The sequence below is a fragment of the Ursus americanus genome, chromosome 22, assembly GCF_024610735.1.
Source record: "Ursus americanus isolate L20-20 chromosome 22, mUrsAme1.1.p, whole genome shotgun sequence".
NCBI lineage: Eukaryota > Metazoa > Chordata > Mammalia > Carnivora > Ursidae > Ursus > Ursus americanus.
This window is the reverse complement of record NC_142148.1, coordinates 4,767,926-4,790,423: the sequence shown is the minus strand read 5'-3', so window position 1 is coordinate 4,790,423 and position 22,498 is coordinate 4,767,926. Positions and strand designations below refer to the sequence as shown.

General features: G+C 44.9%; 1 protein-coding gene across 1 annotated transcript in view; it reads left to right on the top strand.

The window, feature by feature from the left end:
• Nucleotides 1-22,498, top strand: part of VAPB (VAMP associated protein B and C) — a 52,716-nt gene extending 30,218 nt beyond the window's left edge. Inside the window, exons 3-6 of the mRNA XM_045808409.2 lie at nucleotides 12,144-12,247; nucleotides 16,008-16,088; nucleotides 18,043-18,219; nucleotides 20,983-22,498. Of these exons, the coding sequence (XP_045664365.1) occupies nucleotides 12,144-12,247; nucleotides 16,008-16,088; nucleotides 18,043-18,219; nucleotides 20,983-21,141 (521 nt within the window). The 3' untranslated portion in view covers nucleotides 21,142-22,498. The remainder of the gene's footprint in view (nucleotides 1-12,143; nucleotides 12,248-16,007; nucleotides 16,089-18,042; nucleotides 18,220-20,982) is intronic.

Below are 22,498 nucleotides of genomic sequence, written 5' to 3'. Positions count from 1 at the left end.
TTAAAGATTTTATTTATTTATTCAACAGAGATAGAGACAGCCAGCGAGAGAGGGAACACAAGCAGGGGGAGTGGGAGAGGAAGAAGCAGGCTCATAGTGGAAGAGCCTGATGTGGGGCTCGATCCCATAACGCCGGGATCACGCCCTGAGCCAAAGGCAGACGCTTAACCACTGTGCTACCCAGGCACCCTGCCACTAGTGAATTTTCAAATAAAATCTATAAAAAGGTGGCCGTCAAATCAACTTAAAACACTACCAGCATTGCCCTGTCTACCACACAGAATGTCACGGCATACCCGCAAAGGACATGCCTAGTACATTATTTCTCTCCCATTTCTGAAAACCCTTGGGATGTGCTAGCTATTAGGGAAGGTTATAAATCATTCTTTGAGAGAGAGGGGCAGGGAGGGAAAGAAAGAGAAGGAGAGGAGGAGATCCACCCACATAGCTGGCCAGAGGGACTGAGGTTTTGAAGGCACACAAATCAGGGTTGTATGGGGGGGATGAGGGGAGACTTTGTAGCTGTCAGATACCTTTCTGACACACCCTGTGAAGCTCTTCTTAGCTTTTAGGTGGGCGTGATATTCAAGGGAGCTTACATTGTGCATCAAAAGTCCAGACTCCGACCTATCATGTTATTTTCCCCAGAAGGTGGCAAATTACTTATTGAGTCCTTAAAAAATAACAGCTCTGTTTTGAAAACTTAGGTGGTAAAGTAACGGTTGGAAACAGGCATAACCTAAATTTTTTGTGTCTGTAGGTGAAATGTGTGGATTGCCCAAGGGGATGGTTCGGGGTCTGGTCACCTGGGTCTAGGATAGGAGTCCTTTCTTTGTCCTTTATGTAGGTGCTCATCTCATCTCATCCTTCCAGTAGCCCCTTCTGTGGTCTGTGCCTATTGGATGAGGCAGTGTAGTAGGTGAGGGGGTACAGAGTGCTTTCTGTTTGCATTAATTGGCCCAGAATGCCATGGTTTTGGCCCTTGCTCCTTTATACACACCATCTACTGGAGATGGTTTTGAATTATTCAAATCTGGACCTCAGCAAAATAGCTACACTTAAATGGAGATTGGAGAAGAGGAGATTGGATTTTTTTCCCCCCTGAGATTTAAATGCAAGGAAAATAGAACTTTTTGAATTAATGAATTGTTTGAAGCAGTGGGGGGTCTCCCCATTTGTTCTAGCTTTACAAAATTAAATCTATTTTCTGAACTGTCTGGTGGGAAAATATTTTTAAGGTAGATAATTTCTGAAAATGTCTTTGTGGTAAGCTGTTAGTGGTTGTGGATTTTTTTTTTTAATACTGCAGTTTAATAATGAGGGAGTTTTCCATTAATATTCCAAACCATGTTTGCCAGCGGATACAGCAGGTGAAGTGGTAAAATTATGGGCCCATCAAAAATACTTATGCTTCCTGTAATATGATATTAAGTTTAATATTTTTATAACCTTCACTGAATTCTAATTTCACTAAAGTAGCAAGCATGCTTCCATTTGCAGTTCAGTTATGCACATTGGTTGCCTTTGTACCAAGCAAATTAGAAATGCAAACTATCTGTGGGGGGGGCATTGGAAAGAGTCATTAAAGATACCAATATTTAGGTACAGATATATTTTACTAAGTGAACCCTGGGAATTGAAAATGGATTAAAGACAAACAAACACAAATCTGCTAGTGTCTGAATTAGTATTTTGAATTAAAATTCAAAGAATTAAGGAGCAGTGTTCACTTCTGACACACAGCCCTTTCCAGCACTCTTTTCAATCACATGTTAAAGCATAAAGTTCTTCCAGTAAAATCCTGAGGACAGACAATGCATATCAGCAACTCTTCTTGGTTGGAAACATTGGTCAATTAATGTAATTGGGTAGTATTGCAATTGATAATTAATCCTTTTAAGATTTTGCTGACTCAGTTTAATGGAGCTGCTTGCCTGCCCTGGACCAGTCAACCTTGGGCTGCAGCTTTTAGGTGATTAGCACCAGCGTACAAGTGCACTGCCCTTAGAGAAAGAAGCCAGGCATTCATCTGTCAAGTGCTGATAGCAGGAGCTAAATTTGGGGGGTTTGGGCATCTTAACAGCAACATTCTTCTTTGTTTGATCATTTGCTTTGGAAGTCTCTGATAAGCGAAACCTTTTTATAAATGGTTTTCATGAACCAAGTTTATTCTTCTCAGATAAGAACAACTCACATTCATACCTAAAAGATGTCTTTAATCTTTTTCACCAGATAAATTAGAGATTTTGTTTTTTTACAAAAGGAAATTAATAAAAATTCTGCCTAATTACCCTTTTTAAAGATTTTTTAAAAGTTTACTGTGATATTCAAGTTTCTTAAGAATACTTTGTTTCACTTTTTTAGTAGTATGACATTATTTATTTATTCTTTACATTTTTCTTTTCTTTCTTTTCTTTCTTTCCTTCCTTCCTTCCTTTTTCTTTTCTTTTCTTTTTTCTTTTCTTTTTCCTTTCTTTCTTTCTTTCTTTCTTTCTTTCTTTCTTTCTTTCTCTCTTTTCTTTCTTTCTTCTTTTCTTTTCTTTTCTTTTCTTTTCTCTTCTTTTCTTTTCTTTCTCTAGATTTTAGTGGCACAGTTGGTTAAGTGACTGCCTTCCGCTCAGGTCATGATCCCAGGGGCCTGGGATAGAGCCCCAGGTCAGGCTTCCTGCTTAGCAGGGAGTCCGCTTCTCTCTCTCTCTCAAATAAATAAATCTTTTTTTTTTTTTTTTGAAACTATTTGAGAGCGAGAGCACGCAAATGAGAGAGCAGAAGCAGAGGGAGAAGCAGACTCCCCCTCTGAGCAGGATGCCCACCCAGGGCTCCATCCCAGGACCCCGGGATCCTGACCCAAGTCGAAGGCAGATGCTTAACCGACTGAACCACACAGGCGCCCCTATTCTTTACATTTTCAAAGATCATGGTCAAGAGGACTCACCAGGTACACTGAACACCTCACTTAGTGGACGGTAACTTCAGCTTTCTGCAGAGTCACTGAGGAGCAGAAATTAAGCACAACTTTGGAGCAGCCAAGAGTTATGTTCTTTTCACTGATTATAGTTTCTTGCTTATTTATTTATAAAGATTTTTATTTATTTGAGAGAGAGAGAGAGTGGGCACAGAGGGAGAGTGAGAGGGAGAAGCAGACTCCCAGCTGAGCAGAGAGCCTGATGTGGGGCTCGATCCCAGGACCCTGAGATTGTGACCTGAGCCGTAGGCAGACACTTAACCGACTGAGCCACCCAGGTGCCCCAGTTTCTTACATATTTAAACACTTGAGCTCCTCACCTTGACACTCTTGTTTAACTCTTTATTTTTTTAATTTTTAAATTTTTTTAAAAAATTTTATTTATTTTTGAGGGGCGCCTGGGTGGCACAGCGGTTAAGCGTCTGCCTTCGGCTCAGGGCGTGATCCCGGCGTTGTGGGATCGAGCCCCACATCAGGCTCCTCCGCTATGAGCCTGCTTCTTCCTCTGCCACTCCCCCTGCTTGTGTTCCCTCTCTTGCTGGCTGCTGGCTGTCTCTCTCTCTCTGTCAAATAAATAAATAAAATCTTTAAAAAAAAAATTATTTATTTTTGAGAAAGTGCATGAGCATGAGTCGGGGGAGGGGGAGAAGCAGGCTCCTCACTGAGCAGGGAGCCCAGTGCAGGACTTGGTCCCAGGACCCAGGGATCATGACCTGAGCTGAAGCAGACGCTTAACCAACTGAACCACCCAGGTGCCCTATTTTTTATTTTTTTTTAAAAGATTTTATTTTTAAGTAATCTCTACACCCAATGTGGGGCTTGAACTTACAACCCTGAGATCAAGAGTCACATGCTGTACTGACTGAGTCAGCTAGGTGCCCCTACTCTTACTTTAGACTCACTCTTAGCCTTGTCCTGGTGTCCAGCCCATCACAGGCCACAATGAAGTGAAAGGGCTTTGGGAGGTAGCCACAGTGAAGGAATGGACAGGAATATCACAAAGAGCGAGTAGGAGAGAGGATTCAGAAATAACAGCTCGGAACTGGAGTTACTTAGTTCTCTGTATTCTAGTTGCTCCGTCCCAAGAGCCGTGGCTTGTAGGTCTTTCTAAGATAGAATACAGTGGGAGTTCATAATCCCAAGAGTTAATCAGAAAAAGGCTGTATTATATTCTATTATAAAGTATTATAGGAAAAGGGAAAGTATGTCGGAGTTTTTAAAAAGATGTATGTTTTAAAAGATATTTATAAAAAGCATGAATGAGGCCTGTTCTTGGTCATTGCTTTGCATCCGACACATTCATCTTCCAGTGACACTGAGGTACCGTCTTGCATGAGTCGTTGCACAAGTAAGTCAACCAGACAATAAGGAGTTTGTGATCTAAGATGGGCTGTACTGAATTGGAAAATCTATAGAGAACACAAAGATAATTCAATGTTAACTTATTTATAAGTAGATAAAATTATTTACCTGCTTGACTCGTAGTTCCATCCATAGGGCCCTGAATAGGCAGAGTCCTGGAAAGCAGTTATGGTTTCAACATTTTGAGAACCCTATAGGAAGTAATAAATTTACTCACGATAAGGGTACACAGTCTACAATGCTGAGTTGCTTTGCTTTCAGCTAGAATTATTTCACCTCATTGTGGTAATACTGGTCTTTTAAGCTGATAAGCACTGGTTTGTTTCTGATTAGCTTAAAAAGTGAAGCAGGAACGACATTACTACACCTTAAATGCAGTTTGGTGGAGAATAGCCCTTTGGTGGTATACAGGTGATCAAAAAGGAGAAAGAGGGGACAGTTGTGATGGGAAGATTGGAAACCATGGTCTGAACCCATGGGTAGGAGAGAATGGCTCTGGGAGGTAGGACAGAAGGGAAGCCAGATGGTTGAGGGTGAAAGAAGGCTTCCTCTCTTTGCGCTGCCCCAGGGAGATTTTTAGAGGGAGCATGATTCAGGAGTGCTTTGAATGTTGGAAGGGAAGAAGGTATATCCCTGTCAAGCAATGAAAAACTAGTACCCAAAATGCGAGATATCAAAACATGAAGTCCTGGTCTCAGTCAAATTGGGTAGAAAGGCAAACATGTGGGAAGAAGCTTAGGCATCTTAGTGTCAACAGTGTCGGCTAGTAGAATAAGTTCCCCAGAGAAGAGTGAGGGTGTGAGATAGCTTTCTGGTGGGAGCCACAGTGTTGGGTGAAATATTGAGTATGCATTCCCCAGGTGTGGTCCCTGGGCTGGCAGCATCAGTATCGTGTTAGAAATACACATTCTCAGTCCAACCCAGATCTGTTTGAATCAGAAACTCTGGAGGTGGGGTTCCATCACCTGTGTTTTAACAAGAACTCCAGGTGATTCTGATGCATCCTGAACCTTGAGACTCTCCTCGTTACCAAGTCGGATTAGTGGGTTAAGTTCTGGAAGGTTGGCATATTGAGATGTGAGTAGGGCAAGAAGACCAAAGGAGATGTGCCAGGTAGGAGCAACATGGTAGGAAGAGACTTTGATAATGACAGAACACCCTGGGAGTGGGGGTGTGGTCAGCACATGTGTGCGCCTGTTATGGGGCCATACCGGGAAAGTATGTCATATGGGAAGAGTTGAACTGATTGTCTTTTACTTGGGAAATGGGTTTTTTTTTTTTTTTTTATTGGAGGGTTTTGATCTGAGGAATGTGGTGATGGTGAATAGGGTGTGTAGGGGAGATTAAATTGACGGGTTATAGGAGCTGCGCAGGGTGATTTGATGGGAGAGACACTGGGAGGAAGGGGGAAGAGCTCCTAGTTGGAGAAATCTAGATGTCGGTGGAGGCCTGAGCTATGATTGTGGCCATGTAAAATGAGAGAGACAACTCGAAGGTAAGATTCTCAGGTTAAATAATAAAGCATGTGCCGTGCTACTTGTGAGACTTTCATTCATTTGCTCTGTTCACATTATGATGCAGATGAAAGTGATGAGTGACTCGCTTGGGTTCTCCTAGGAAGCTGTTGTGCTGCGTTTAATGAGGTCATCATTTCTCTGAGGGGGGTATGTGTGTGTTTAGTAACATGTATGCAGCATTTCTTCTCTTTGGAAGAAAGTCTGATCTTGTTGACCCACTGTTTTATGACCCCTGAAGGCCCTTTCCTAACAGGACCCCACTTTTGCAGTCTGTGACACAGCAGACATTGTATCACAAAGCATTAATGTTGGTGAATGGTGAGCGGTCTCCTGGTAACCGGCTTCTTTTTCATGTAGTATCAGCAGATACATTTTAAAAGTAGGATAGATGGCTCGTTTAAGAGGGTTTTATCATCAGTGTCTCTGATACTCAAGTGAAATAAATTAAGTTAATGGGAAGCTCTTTTATAGCCTGTCACAGGAAAAAGTACATAATTTCTGTCACAATTTGCATGTACGGAGCTGAAAGAACAAACGATTAACAACATTTGTTCTGTCCCGTTCTCATGAAGTTCCAGCTGAGAGGGTGTAGCAGACTGAATTGGACATGAGATGATGGTAGCTGAGAAATACAAACTTTCCGACCTGAGTTGGGGGCAGTATTAAGCGGGGTGTGGATCCTGAGGCATAGCGAGTGTTTATGAAGGCCCTCAGCATCTGGGTGGCCTCTTGACTTCCTCACTCTTGCTTACCGGTTGGGAGCCTCCAAGGAAAGGAGAGCTGATGAGTGGCAAACACCTTCTTTTTCACTTGCTACTGCAAGTGAAAGTGGAGGGAGGTGGCTGCAATGGGGGAAGGGCCGAGTCCACCTGATACCCTGAGCTTCCTGGGGGTTCACCAGCAGGCCACGATTTTCACTCCCAGTTTCACATTTTCAACTCGCCAGCCTCATTCTTGTTTATATCTCACAAGTCCCAGCCTCTGGCTGTCTCCACTGTTCTTGTAAGGTGATTTGATTGCTGCCAATACCCACTTCTTTGTGTTTTTACATTCTTGTTGAACTCAAAGGTCTGAATGTAAGTGAGAACTTCTAGCTGTTCTTCCGGATCTACACCGTGGCAGCTTGGTAGGTAAGATGCTCTCTAGGTCTGGAATTGTGCTGATGACATCTGTGACATCCAGCGGTGCCAGTGGATCTCAGCACCCACCTGCAGCTGCCAGTGGTTTGATTAGAGGAGCACAGGGAGCCCCAGACCCCTTCCTGTAGTGGATACGAGTGCGTGCCTGCGTGTGTGCTGCTGTCTCTACCCGAGGCCTGGGTGCATGCTAGAACTCACGGCTTGGTTTGTATGAAGTCGCTCTCTCTTTTATTTATTTATTTATTTAAAGATTTTATTTTTAAGTGATCTCTATACCCAACATGGGGCTTGAACTTATAACCCGGAGGTCAAGAGTGGCATGCGCCGTCCACCGACTGAGCCAGCCAGGTGCCCCAGTTGCTTTCTCTTTTAAACTGCACTTTCTCCTAAGAGGCACTACACAAAGCCACCGATGCCTTCACTTGAATTACTTAGCCAGGTCATTTTCCTCCTGGAGGGGCGTGTAAGGCAGCTTGTTCAGAATAACAGGGCTCAGCCTTTTGGTCTCAAGACCCCTTTACACTCCTCGAAATTGTAGACCCAAACAGCCTTTACATTTGGCGGTTATAGCAATATTTGTCATGTTGTAAGTTAAGCTGAGAAATTTAGGAGTATTAATTCACTTGATAATATTAATAAGTCAAATACATGCTAACTGTGACATTTTTAGTGAAAAATAACTTCAAAAAATTCAGTGAGAAGACTGGCATTATTTGACATGTTTTGCAAATCTCTTTATTGTTTGGCTTAATAGAAGACAGGCTGGATTCTCATGTGCTGCGTTTGCACTTATTTAGTCTGTTACAGTGTGTCGTTTTGATGAATGTATATGAAGGGAGACCATTTTTGCCACACATACGTGGTTGGGAAAGGGAAGAGTGTTTTCAGTAGCCTTTTCGGATAATTGTGGACACCAGAACTTGACAGGTGGCACTTCTCTTAAAGTTTAGTACCATGTGGAGTCTTGAAACCATGATAGTGAATTATTTGAACTTTGTTTCAAAATGCATTGGTCTCTTTTGCACTTTGAATGGGTTTTGTAATACTGTATGTTAGCTGAGTTATGCAGATCTTCCAAATGTTGACGTATTTCATGACACAGTATCAAAAAAACCACTGATCTCATCAAAAGTCTTCCAAGTATTTGGGAAACTGAGCTCTTGATGTCAGATGTTTTCCAAGAGTCTCCTTTTGGTATGAAGCTTGGATTTTATCACTGGCAACAACTACTCTAAGTTGTTTCCTTCAAGTGACAGGCACAGTTCATTCATTTTTGAGCAGGTATCTGCCTTATACCCAGGTCTGCATAACCCTTGATTTTCTGTCGATTGTTCTTTCTAGTAACTGGTGTTCCATGAGAAAGCTTCTAGTTCAGCTCACGTTCTAAGCATGGTACAGTCGCTTTTCCCAAGACAGCAGAGCGCATCACGTGTCCGTGCATTGCCTCATACAGAGTGTTAAAATGTGTTGTCAAGGGTTGAAGTTTAGTAAAATGAATCCTTTTTATTGCTTCCTCCAGGATATTATTAAGTGAAAACGGCTTTTAAAAAAAAAGCTGCAAGTGTGTGGCGGTGCCTGACGCAGAGACCCTGCCATGTGGGAGCCGCTGCCAGGCCCGTGCTGAGGCGCTGCTCATTTACTCTTCGCTTTGCTCCAGCCATCACTGCAGAGCTCGGCACTGGCAGAGGGACACAGTGTCTTGGTGTTACCCTGCCCACGCTGTTGACTTTACGGATCACTTCATGGGGGGACCCTTGGGGTCTGCGGAGAGTGCTTTGAGAACCTGGGTGTGGAACATGACTCTGGAAGCAAAGCCAGTGTGGAGCTCTGGCTCCGTCTTTTCATATATTGGCCATGGGAGCGGAGTGAGGCCACTGAGACTGGGCTTCTCTGGCGGCTCATTGTGAGGACTGGATGGGAGGTTCAATGGAATCGTCCTTCTGTGGTTCCTAGTACATAGTAGGTACCGGCGGGGTCCTTTTCCTTTCCTTCCTGGGACATTGTGAAGGTACCAGGGACTGGGGGACTCGGGTCGGGTGGAGAGATGAAAAGGGTCAGTTTTGCCTTAGTGCATGCCAGGAATCCACAGGAAGGTTTCTTGACTCCTTTTTCTCACTTGCACTGCTTCAAGGAAGGGGGAGAGGAAAGATGCAAAGGGAACAGCAGATCTTTCTGAGGCTGTTTGCGGGTGGAGGGGACTTAGGCACTCTGGACCTGTTGGTTGTCTGTGTGTGACCCAGTGTAGTTTGAGCTAAGAGCCAGCTCTGAAAATTAGCGGTGTCTTCTGGTTACTGTCATCTCCTGAGCATTGGGGGCTCTTTGCAGATAATTCAGCTATGAGGTTCAGCCTCATAGCTCTCCATGGTGGTGAACTATATAGGGGGCCTTTCAGGGCTGGGAAAATAAAATCGCAAGGATGAGGCAGTTTTTGCTCCTAGAGCTCGTGTGCTGCTGGAAATCTGAGTGTAGTCTAGGACAAAGTTATCTCTTCCCCATACTAAAAAAATACCAGGGCATGATTTTGTCATAGCCAAGTGAAATGTGAAATTCTCAAAACCCAATTCACATTAGTTTTTAGAAAATGAACATTAATCCAGGGGCACCTGGGTGGCTCAGTTGGTTGGGCGTCTGCCTTCGGCTCAGGTCTGATCCTGGGGTCCTGGTATTGGGCCCTGTGTCTGGCTGCCTCCTCGGTGCGAATCTGCTTCTCCTTCTCCGCTCCCCCCCATGCTTGCTCTCTCACTCTCAAATAAATAAATAAAATCTTTAGAAAAAAATGAACATTAATCAGACAGTAGTTTGAACACTGTGACCCAACTTCAAAAAAGGTTGGCAGGCCCTGTCCAAGAAAGATCATAGTATATGTGAAGGCATTGGCCCCCTAGTTTATTATGTGTATTCTCAGTGTTGCATTCCTGGAAGTGGAGAAAGCATGATGGGAGTTTAGCTTTCAGAAGAAGAGTCTGTGGGGCTGACCTGCTAGTCTGCTCATTTGTTCCCAAGGTGAAGTGTCAAGCCCATGTGTGTAACAGTGCCTCAGGTCTGTCCACAGAAGAGCTCTTGCCAACTTGGTGGTGCCAGAAGGGGCCATAGTTGCATTCCAGGTCCAAAGCCACCAGCAAGAACTGCTTTTTTGGGAGGGAACTGTGCGCCTCTATGTCTGCGAGAGTAAAGCTCCAGGTGGTGGCCTTGGATTTTCAGTGACCTTTTGTTCTCTTTGCTGACGGTCACACTTTGGATTTTGGGTACTCAGAATATCTCTGTTGGTACCTAGACTTGATGTCGTGTGTGTATAAGCCCTGAATTTTTTCTTTTTAAAGATTTATTTATTTATTTTAGAGAGTGCTCTCGTGCTTGGTGGGGGGGGAGGGAAAGAGGGAGAGAGAAGCCATGAGCACGGAGCCCCATCTGACAACCCTGAGATCATGACCTGAGCTGAATCAAGAGTTGGACGCTCAACCGACTGAGCTACCCAGGTGCCCCATATAAGCCCCGAATTTAAGAAAGATTTGTAGATTTACTGATTTTTGTCCTGAAGAAGTCTCCCAGTAATGTCCCCTGTAGCTGAGAGCACCTCAGGTGGGTGATGTCGGCAGCAGAACTGCCTGGGTGACTGCGTATGCTGAGACATGGAAATCTGTTGTGTTGTTAGATTTCAGTAGACTTTCTCTGTCCACAAGGTTGGGGGAACTCTGCATCCCCAAGATGGATGGCAGGGATATTTGCATTTCTGTTCCCTATCATGTTTGCTTTTATAGGATGTGATGGGGCATGTGAATTCACAGCATGTGAATCTGTCTCCTGCTGGAGTATCCCAGTGTGGCAGAAGGGGTGCTGGGTTGCAGTTGGCTCTTTGTTGAAGTTTTGCTGCTTCCTGACACTGTAACTTTGAGCAAGTCACTTCACTTTGTGTAGCCCGAGTCTTCATTTGTGAACTAGGGTTTAGGACAAACTAAGGTTTAGGACACGTGCCCTTTATCCTCCGCAGGGCGTGGTTGACGGTGAGGCTTTAGAGGAAGCCGTAAGATGGAACCCTGATTGAGTGCCCTGCGGGAAAGGTGCTGGTGGAGAAGGACGGCACTCCAACTGGTAGAGGACAGGGAGTGCGTCCCTCGTGGTGGGCCACCTGCAGTTGAGCACCTCCTGCTTCGTGGTGTGACCTCGCAGCTTAGTTAAGCTTTCTGTGCTCCAGTTTGTTCACTTGAAAACAGGCATTAAAATAACCTCCACAGCAGAGCCTACCTCTTAAAAGTTTAAATGAGGTAATAATAGACCTAACGTACAGCGGGTGTCTGGCTCCTGGGAGATGCCGAGTCCGTTTTCGTGCTTCTCATGGTCAGGGCTATAGGAAGCTTTTCCAGAGTGTGAGAAAGGTGTTGTCACGGAACTTAACCAGATGTGTGGTTTAGCCAGAGCCTTACAGCAGATAGTGTATTTTAAAGCAGCCGCCATTTCACAAGTGTGATGGGTTCTAAGGAAGCCAGTAGGAATGGGGAGGCATCGTCTCAGTGCAGGGGGCGTGACCTGTCCAAGAGAGCCTTTATGTGCGATTCCTCCAGGTTCTTGGGGAGGAAAGGTGGGCTTGTACGCGGGTGGTGTTTTCCCCATGCTGTGAGTGTGCTGGTTGTGACAATTTCCTAACATTGCATGGGCACAATTGTATCTGAAGCAATACTTGACTACCTTGATATGGGAAATGGACAAAGAAAAGCTAAAATGAAACCGTCACTTGTCTTGGATTATTCTAGTTTACTTTCTGAAGATTTCGCTCTGTTGTCTTGAGCAAAATGGCATACAGTATTTGCGCCTGGTTTGCCTCGTCTGTAGGGCCCGTAGCCGACCTCTGTGTCAGGTGGGCGGTCGTGAAAGATCGGGGGGCTAGGAATCCGAAGACCTGAATCCTAAGCGCAAGTCCCAGCTCTGCCACTATCCGCTGTTTGACTTTAGGCAAGTCCCCCAGCTTCTCAGGATCTCACATTTGAGACCTGAAAAGCAGAGAAGATGCTGGGCCCCTTGCCCTGCTGGCCTCACCTGGGCCATTGTAAGACTCAGATGAGAATCCTGGTAAACTGCTGTACAACCGAGATGCAAGTTTGAACCTGACAAATGGCTGCTGGTAACCAAGCTCTGACCCTCCTAATGAAATATTTTCTTTCTTAGTGATGTTACAGCCTTTCGATTATGACCCCAATGAGAAAAGTAAACACAAGTTTATGGTTCAGTCTATGTTTGCTCCGACTGACACTTCTGATATGGAAGCAGTAGTAAGTACTGAATGCTTCTTACTTTTTTTTAGTAATTAAAAAAAAATGATTAGGTACAGAATTTTGGGTGCATGCATTACAAAATGTGTCAACATTGTTTTTAAAGGGGAATGGTGTTCTCAAGGAGGTTTGTACTTTGACTACCTTTATGGTTTTTCTCAGACTTTGATTTTAACATTTTATGTAACTACAGAATACTGTTCTTTTCTGACTTTTATATCTCAGTTTGCTTCAGCAGTTCCTTGTTCTGATGGACTGTGTCTTGAATGGTTTGAGGATTCCTTTCCTTTGTACCCCCCATCCATCCCCCATAGGAAAGGGTGCTTCCCAGTCTAGGGAATGTCTCTTACCATGTCTCCCTGCACCCCCTCCCCAAGAGCCCAGAGGGATGTGAGAGAGTGGAATATTTAAATGTCCTCCGGTGCTTGAGGGTTTGTTTTTCTGTTGGTTCTGGTAAGCATGACTTTTTTCCTCCTCCCTAGTTTCCCTCATTTTTTTTTCCTGCTTAATACATGTTTAACTCTGTCTCTGATTTTGGTAAAAATAAGATAACTTTGTTTCTATAAAATGGATAAGTGATATTATATTACTGGTTTTTCTGGGAAAAGGTTATAATGGAAATTCTCCTTGAAATAAGCTTTTTCTACATTTGACTAAATCAGCGGGCATTCTGGTGTCTGTGGGAATCACAATGTACAGATAACCCTTACCGTGCACAGCCCTAGCTAGGACAGACTGGTCAGTCCTTGTGCTCACAGATGGGAAAAAGAAGCAGGGCTCCCTCAACACCGGCATCACTCTCCAGCTTGACAGCCCAGGCTGGGAGACCGGTCCCCCGAGGAGTGCCTGCTGACAGTCAGCCATGGCTCACGAAGCACTATGGTTTTTCTCTTTCAAAAGTTTTATGCGAAGGGCTTTCTATGCATAGCTTCTCTTCACATCCCAGTGTCACCACTCAGCCTTTTCTGTTAGTCTTGGAAAAGCATAAATGACCATCTTTGCTGATGTTCAAGTTTGGGGCAGGAAATGAGGGTAAGCCAGGTATTTTGAGGTTTGAGAGATGAGTGATAGAAGGCAGCCTTCCCCTTTCATAAGAATGATTATTGAGGCATTTGTCCTTTATTTCCCAGAACATAATGTGTCACTTCATGTTAATTTGTGTGAGCAAGGAAATGTATGGCAAATACAGAATTTGAAGTATCCGAGAATGTGTTCTGCTTGGCTTTTGCTGCATGGCTTAGTGACAAGAGCATGGGCTTGGTCGTCTCGGGCGTGGGGCTGAGCTCTGTCTTATACTAACGTTGTGGCCTTGGGCAGTTTTCATTAACTCTCTGTAGGGTTGGGTCACCTGTAAAAGGGGGATAAAAACCTAGTTCACATGTTGTTGTGGGATTCAGTGTGCTGTGTGTGTCGAGCACCTGGCACAGGGTCTGGAGCCGTTGTGTCTGAGTGCCGTTGTGGTCCAGGCCTCCGTAGACAATAAAGGTGAATTGCACTCCTTTTTATGATAATTTTTATAACTATTAAATTTTTTTATATAAATGTGCATTGTAGGAAATTTTGGAAATACACAAATAAGCAAAAATAAAGCTAAAAGTGACCTGTAATTTGTTTATACTAGACCTAACCACTGTTATCAAGAGCCTTGTGCTAAACTATTTTTTTTTTGTACTTTGATATACAGAAAGCAGAAAAAATTATACAGTGACTATTCCTATAACCTTTACCTAGATTCACCATTTAACACTTTGCTACATTTGCTTCATTTTTGTTATAAATTTTCTTTTTTTTTTTTTTTAAGATTTTATTTATTTATTTATTTGACAGAGATAGAGACAGCCAGCGAGAGAGGGAACACAAGCAGGGGGAGTGGGAGAGGAAGAAGCAGGCTCATAGCAGAAGAGCCTGATGTGGGGCTTGATCCCATCACGCCAGGATCACGCCCTGAGCTGAAGGCAGACGTTCAACCGCTGTGCCACCCAGGCGCCCCCATAAACTTTCTTTTTTATGCTGAACCACACTTGACTGTAAGACACGGACTTCATGACACTTCACTCCTACACGCTTCAGAACGAGGACGGTGTCTTACATAGTCACAGCACTGTCCTCATAGCTGAGAAAGTTGACATTAATACAGTCATGCTATCTAACAGAGAAACCTGTGACGTGCAGCATTTTCCAGTTGCTCCAAAATGGCCGTTAGTTCTTATTCTAGTAGAGGATGATACCCTCAACCTTTTTTGTTTTTCATGACTTTGAATTTTTTTTTTTTTTAAATTTTATTTATTTATTTGACGGAGATAGAGACAGCCAGCGAGAGAGGGAACACAAGCAGGGGGAGTGGGAGAGGAAGAAGCAGGCTCACAGCAGAGGAGCCTGATGTGGGGCTCGATCCCAGAACACCGGGATCACGCCCTGAGCCGAAGGCAGACGCTCAACCGCTGTGCCACCCAGGCGCCCCCATGACTTTGAATTTTTGAGTCCAGGCCAGTTCTGGGATTGTCCAGTTATTTCTTCATGATTAAATTCAGGTTAAATGTTTTTTGGCAAGAATATTCCGTAAGTGATGTCATTGTATGCATCATATCAGAAGGCATTTGATACTGGGTTGTCCCTCTATTGGTGATGCCAAGTTGGATTACTTGGTTAAGATGGTGACTGCCAACTTTCCAGTGTCAAGGCACAGTTGCCCCTCGTGGTTAATAAGTAATCTGTGATACTCTTGAGTAATCAGATACTTGGGAGATCAGGAGAATGTCCTGCTCACCAGCAGTCTCATGGGTGGTTTTTGTGTTCAGTGACGATCCTTGCTTGATGCTCTTTTGACACACACACAGAGGCACACATACGCTAGTGTGTGTGTACAGAGGAGTAGACTAGAATATTGTTTGTAGCTTCTTCACTTACTGTTCTGTGAATCTGCCCTGTGTACTCTTCAGTGTCATTTGAGTGGCATGCTGTTCCACTAAATGGATCTGCCATGATTTGTCAGTTCCTATTGTTCAGCGTAGATTGTTTCCTGGTTTTGGCTCTTGGTACCTGTGTTGCGCTAGCTGCCTCCTGCATGGTCCTGGGGCAAGGGTGGGAGAGTTTCTTTTTTTCCAGTATTGTAACCTTCCTGCTACGCTGGTCTGCAGTTCTCAGCATACCCTGGGATTCCTGCTCTCCACCACCCAAAGGAGGAGGATTAAGCCAGGAGTATATCATCCCAGAGCATGGATTAAGCCAGGAAGGGTGTCCCCACCAGCAGGCTGGAGAGAGTGGGGCCAGCCCAGACAGTGGCTTGCTCATAAATGTGCTCCACTGGTACTTGGCCTCGTGCTTCTAAAACCACTCCCAGGTAGTATACACTTACTCTAAGAAGGATGGACCCTACAAAATAAGTTTTTATTTTTCTAAGGAGAGCCAAAGTTACCTTTGACCACTTAGACATAATTTAGAAAGTTCCTTTTCCTTCAGCTGTGGTTGTGTCTGTTCCATGTGCTTCCCACAGACTAGCAACAGGAGTAGCATTGGTTGACTTGGAGGAATCAGGCAGCAGGACTGGGATTTGTGAAGTGTGATAAATATTCAGGAAAGCTAGTGTATTTAATCTTGTCATGTTAAAAATATTGAAATCTCAGCAGACGTGAGTTCTTTATTTGATATACATCAGGGCTTTCTCATTAAGAATATTTTTTTGAAATTGTCAGTTATGGGAAGAAAATTATTCTTCCAGCAGCTTTATAATATCCTGATTATTAAATTTAAATTGTTTTAGTGGAAGGAGGCAAAACCGGAAGACCTTATGGATTCAAAACTTAGATGTGTGTTTGAATTGCCAGCAGAAAATGATAAACCAGTAAGTATGTTTATAGTTAACAATAATTGAATGTTGCAAGCTGATACTTATTTGCATACCATCTCCTGCAAAACCAAGATTTAAGTTGGCAAATTATTTTCCTTCTTCTGATGTCTGATGAAAAAAATAAGCTCAAGTCAACAAATAAGTGGGCCTTCATGAAATCAGCCTTTGAGAGACTTGCAGAAAGACAACTAATTGAAACAATTTTTTTTTCTTGAAAAGTGCAACCTGTTGGCTGTTGAAATGTCATAAATCCTAAAGAGCTTCTTTGACTTGGCAAAGTTATAGGTTGCTATAAAGAGTGGGTAAGTCTACAACAGGGAATAATTTGCCGTTTATCATGGTGCTTGATGGACAGGTGGTAAGCTCTCAGGTTCTGTTGTTTCACAGACTGCTGTCTTAGGTCTCCCTGTCTGCTTTTTCCCCTAACACCACCTCACCACCCGCTTAACCCTTCTGCCTCTTTAGTCAAACCTGTTTTTACATTAGGGTTTCTCAACCTCAGCATTATTAACATTGGGGCTGGATCATTCTCTGCCCGTGGGGGCTGTCTTGTACCGTGTAGGGTGATCAGCAGCGTCCCTGGCCTCTCCTCACTAGGTACCAGTCATCACCCCTCTCGTGTGACAACCGAAAATGTCTCCAGACATTGCCCATTGTGCGATGGTGGTAGAATTGCTTCCCATTGGGAGTCCCCCCTCCCCCCGCCCCCGTGCTGCCGGAGCGGGTGAGGGAAAGACTAGCTGCCTCCAAGCTGTCAGCTCGCTTTTCTCCGTGAAACCAAGGGACAGACCTCTCATGGCCCTTGCTCGTGACCAGTGGAAGAGAGCAGACTGTATCTGAAATGCTGATTTGGACCTTCCTCCAACTTAGTCAGAAAAGCTTAAATTGTATTAGATAACGCCCTGCAGAATATTCCACTACCCTGGCTGTTAATAGCTGGAGTTGGGAAATTGAAACGCTCGCATTCTGTGAACGTTATCCGTAGCGATCTGCAGGAATGCGTTGATCTGTGCCACCACTACTTAGTGTTTTCTTCCTGCTCAGCGACTGACCGCCATCGTTTTCCTATTTCTTTGAATGGGTAATGGGTTTCTTGTTGTTGTTGATTTTGTCTCTTCCCATTGCACATTTTGTCCCGGGAAGGTCGGTTTAGGAACCTGTGAGACCTGTGCTCTGCTCCTGGCTCTGTGCTGTATCAGCTTCGTAGATGGGGCCTTGCCCTTTGCAGGGCTTCCCTCTTCCCACCTGGAAGATGGAGGGTCGAACTCGAGAGTGTGATAGGGAGAGCTGGTTGTTTTCAGTCTGCTGCGTGGAACCCCCAGGCCAGTGATCCCCAGCACACCTGCCCACCTCCATGCCCTCCCTGGTACCGGCTCCTCCCCAGTCGCTCTCCAGAGACTGTCATGAGTGTCTCGGCAGGGAAGTGGGGGATGTGTAGCTTCCCTCGATTGAAATATTGCAGACACTGAGCGAGTTTCACCTTTAACCCAGCTTCGAAGTTCTGAATTCGTGAAATAAATCGCCCTTTATGTAATGTCCTCCCTGGCCTCCCACCTCCCCTGTCCGGGCCTGTCCTGGGGATGTTGAGGTCTTCCTGGTGACAGTAATTTGTGGCTAATAACTCCTGAGCTTGCACGATTATGATATGCTAATTTTTGCATGGCAGGAATTTGATAGTGCAATCTGCACAGCCCTTTTTCTCTTCCTTTGAAGTATTAGTCTCAGCCGAACTTCATTATTTGCCCTTATCCATAATTTCTGGGGCCCAGTTGCTTTAGATTATTAAGATACTAGATAAAGTGATCCATTTTTAAAATGAATGTGACATTTTACAGTGTGGATGAAACGCTACCACGTGTGGTGTTTGCTGAGAACTACTTTACTTTGCATAAAAAAGTCCTTTATTACATAGTTGGTGACACTTGGGCTTTCATTTATTTCTGAACAGCATGATGTAGAAATAAATAAAATTATACCCACAACTGCATCAAAGACAGAAACACCAACGGTATCTAAAGCTCTGAGTTCTTCTTTGGATGACACTGAAGTTAAGAAGGTGCTGGAAGAGTGTAAGAGGCTGCAGGGGGAAGTGCAGAGGCTCCGGGAGGAGAACAAGCAATTCAAGGTAATGGCGTCTTCTTCTCTTTTCTTTAAGATTTTATTTAAGTAACGTCCACGCCCAACATGGGGCTCGAACTAACAACCCCGAGATGAAGAGTCACGTGCTCTACCGACTGAACCAGCCAGGTGCCCCAGTGGCGTTTTAATTCCTGCTAGTCTACAGAAAACAGGGGCTTTTCCACTGTGATCTTGGGTGGGAAAGTTGACAAATCCCTTAATTTGTAGAATTGTTTTGTATTTTCACATTCTTTCCCTAGGGAGGAATTTCTGTGGCTTCCATCAAGTTTTCAAAAGAGCTCTGACACTTTCCCCCCTGCCCCCTAATTAACGAGTGTCCTGAGCAGAGATTTCTCAGCTGTTTAAATTCTTGTTCCGTTGTATTGACATGTTATGATTTAGTCTAAACTCTTCTGTGAAGTAAGGATGGATTGTTACCATCCCCAGTTTATAGATGAGGAGACTGAGAAACAGAGAGGTTAAGTGACTTGCCTGAGTCACACTTCCAGTGAGAATTGAACCCAGGCTTTGTGCCTCAGAGTCCACATCTGTTGCATTCTCCTGCCTCAGCCTGCAGACTCTCGTCCTCTTGTAAGGAAACAAAGCCCCTCTCACCCTCCCATTAGTGTAAACTGAAGACAGACTCTGAGACTAAACACAGAAGAGCAGTGGTTCTCTTGAATTCACGGTGTCAAGCTACTCCATCCCCAGTGGGTGAGAATCTTTCTTTAGGAGGGTAAATAGGTAATAGGTTCTCTTTTAACACAGGCCTAATTCTGGTTTTTGAAGATTCTAGGTGGGCCTGGGCAGTGGGGTCTCCTCAAACTGTTCACATGGTGATGAGATTGGAGATGGGAGGTTGTCACAGTAGACAGGTGGAGATTATAGGAGGAGAAACCCCAGTCTCCAGCTCGTGGATGTTGACGAGGTGGTCGGCATTGGCGTTAGAAGGTCAGGTTGCGCTGGGTGGTGAAGGGAGGCGGGGTGCACTTCATTTGGCCTTGGCGGCCTGAGCTGTTGTGCCAGGGACTGCTCTCACTTGACTATCTCTGAATCTGTGGTGGTCACAGCATCTCTGGGGCCTCCACTTGCAAAACATGTCTGCGGCCCCTTCCAGCTTTAAAAGTATGTCTGTTTCAGACAAGGTCTTGAAGAGAATGTTTCTGAACATCTGGTCATAGGAACTTCAGGTGCAGCTTAAATCTGAGGCCTCTCTATCCGTTCTTCTCGATCATGCCACTCACCTATGCCCTAGGCTTTCGATCTGGAACCACCATAGCACCAGGCTCACATAATAAATACACTCTGTTCAGTCGACTTCTTCTTTTGTTCTGACAGTGCTGTAGGTACAGGAGAACTGACAGTGTCTGGAGAATGGCATCATCTTCTTTCTTTGCAGTAATCTTGATTTGCCTCCTTCAGTAACTTCTAGTATAGAGTAAGTTATGAAGCTGACACTTTTTGGCTAAAAATCTAAGATATGCCTAAAGCTTCTCCTTGAGTGTATTCCTCTTCAGAAACAGAGTCCTGTGCCGTTTAAAGTGATAAATAGGTAGAAATAGCTTCTATATAAACCCAATAAATGCTGTATTTTGCTGTGCCCGTTTTTTTTTTGAAGTTAATCGAATAACACCAGTCATTTATCACTGTGCAGCGCTATTGGTCATGCCCCATGAGCAGAATATCTTTAAAATATTATCAGACCAATCTTGACGTTAGAAGATTCTTTATCCTGCCAAACACTGATTTCTTGTTTTGTGTTGTTTCATTCTCTGATTTGGCCAACACATTTCCCGAGGCCCTCCCATGTCCCCGGTGCTGCAGGTGCAAACATGGGCTATCCCTGCCACTGAGAAGCTCCCTGCTGACCACAGTAGCTGGGGACACAAATACTGACAACCCGAGTGAGGAGTGGCCCCACAGAGATGGCCACAAGTGCCGTGGAGACTCCGCTCGATGGGCTGGCTGCCTGTGGTCTCCAGGACTGACTAGTTTGGGGATGAGTAGTTGGGGTAATTAGCCAGAGATGCACCTGAGCCCCCGTAGCGAGGCCTTGCTGCGTGCCCTGTTGAGGAGTGTCGACTTGGCCTTGGGAGCAGTAAAGGAAGAACAAATTTCTGCTCCATGCATTAAGTAGAAAATATCCAAGATACGTAGATCAGATTCAGTCACATTTTAATATTCCACATGTCGTGTCTTCTGTCCAGCAGTCTACGTGTAACTCATCAGTCAGAGCTCTGCATTTGAAAGCTTCTGGGCCCCCACTTTGTAGTTTCTTGTGATTTTTATATTTGTGCTTTGGGAAGTGCCTATCATTTCAAAACCTGTGACCTGTGACTAGGGAAGCCTGCTCGGGAGAGGACAGGAGGACAGAGAAGGTTGGAGTCTGATGTAGGAGAGTGGCCAGGAGGCATAGTCAGAGAGGTGGGTGGTCCCCGGGTGCAAAGGGCCTGGCTGACCCTCTTGGGGGCTTTTTTTTCTTGTAAGTGTTGGGGAATCGAGGCAGGCCTGCTTAGATGTGTGGTATAAAAAGGTGCCTAGCAGTATCATGTAGGTGGGTGGAAGGAAAGAGGGGCTTCTGGCAGCATTTTCTCAGTGGCCTCAAGCCAGTGCCTTCTCTGTGGGATTCAGTTTCTCCCTTTGAAAAATGAGGAGGCTGGCCCACACCGTGTGATTCAGGTCTGTGTACAAGCCCATCCTGCTAGGCTGGACAGTGACTTCTGCTGCCGGTGCCTTGGGTTGTCTTTGAAATGTGCGTTTGCTCCCGTAGGAAGAAGATGGACTCCGGATGAGGAAGACCGCGCAGAGCAATAGCCCTGTTCCTGCGTTGGCCGCGGCTGTGAAGGAGGAGGGCCTTAGCGCCCGGCTCCTCGCGCTGGTGGTCTTGTTCTTCATCGTTGGCGTGATCATAGGGAAGATCGCCTTGTAGAGGTGGCAGGCAAAGGGTGGCACACTGGATTGATGGGCCCGCCATACCATGGGGTTTGAATTTATCATAACCATGTGTAAAAAGAAGTTAATGTGTGATGACATCTCACAGGTCTTGCCTTTAAATTACCCCCTCCCTTCGCGTGCGCACGCGTGCACATACACACACACACACACACGCACAATTATAACGTAACAATCTTTTAGAAAGTGAAAAATGTATAGTAAATGATTGGGGGGAAAAGAATGGTCTTTATTAATGACAAGGGAAACCGTGATTAAATTGTAATGGCATGTTGTAAGTGTCACTTTAAACATTTGTAGCCTTGGTACATGTGGCTGGGTTGATTACCTCTCTTAGAACAAGACACTCTTCCTGCCTGTTGGTGCTGGCCCTTGGGGAGTGGGAGCCCAGTGCGGCGGGGAGGGCCGTCACCTCCACGTAGCAACCCCCACCTGTTCCCTCAGCCCCGGGCTGCCGCTCCACGTTCCGCTCTGCTCTGCTCTGCTCTGCCCCTGGCTGTTGGTTCCTTGGGACTGATGAACAGGGTCAGAGGCCAATGGCATTGTGCTGTGGTGGCGCCGGATCTGCCTGTCGGGAGCGGGAGGCGGATGCTGACCGACTGACCCAATACTTTGGAAATGAAAGTCAATGCTTTGTTCTCTTAAAGGGACCAAGCTAAATTACTGTTGGTTCATGTAGTGAGATTGAATTGTTATTCAGAAATGTTTAATGCATATTTAACTTATTTAATGTATCTCATCTCATGTTTCCTTATTGCCACAAGATTTATAATTAATGCTGTGGCCTAAAGATCACCTTTGCTACCTAATGCCGGTGGGTGATGCTGGCATTGCTGCTGGAGGGCCGTGGGCTCCTTTCTCTGTGGAGGTTCTGGGCTCTCCATACACGTGGAGGTGTGGTTGGTTTGAATGTTGGAGAACAGCTGCCAGGAAGTGTTTCTCTGTGTAAATAAATAACCACCGTCAAAGAGAGGGAAGTTCTTAGTACAGCAGTGAACTCTGTTACCCTTTCAAATGGAGAAGACTAGCCGATCTTCTGTTCCTTCATTGCCCCTCCGCCACCACGCCTACTTCCAGCACGTGTGCCCCTGGTCTGGTCCCGACCTTTCCCATGTGACCCTCGCTCGGAATGGGGCGCCAGAATGGTAGCAGACAGGGAACCAGGTGGGTGGGGCGGGGGAGGGGTGAGAGGCCCTTCAGATAATCGTCGAGTAGTGATGGAGAGTTTGACTGTAAATGAATTTTATGCCATAAAAGACCAATCCAATTCTGTTTGACTATGTAGCATCTTAAAAAGAAAAAAAAATTAAAATAAAGCCCCAGAATTAAGAGTT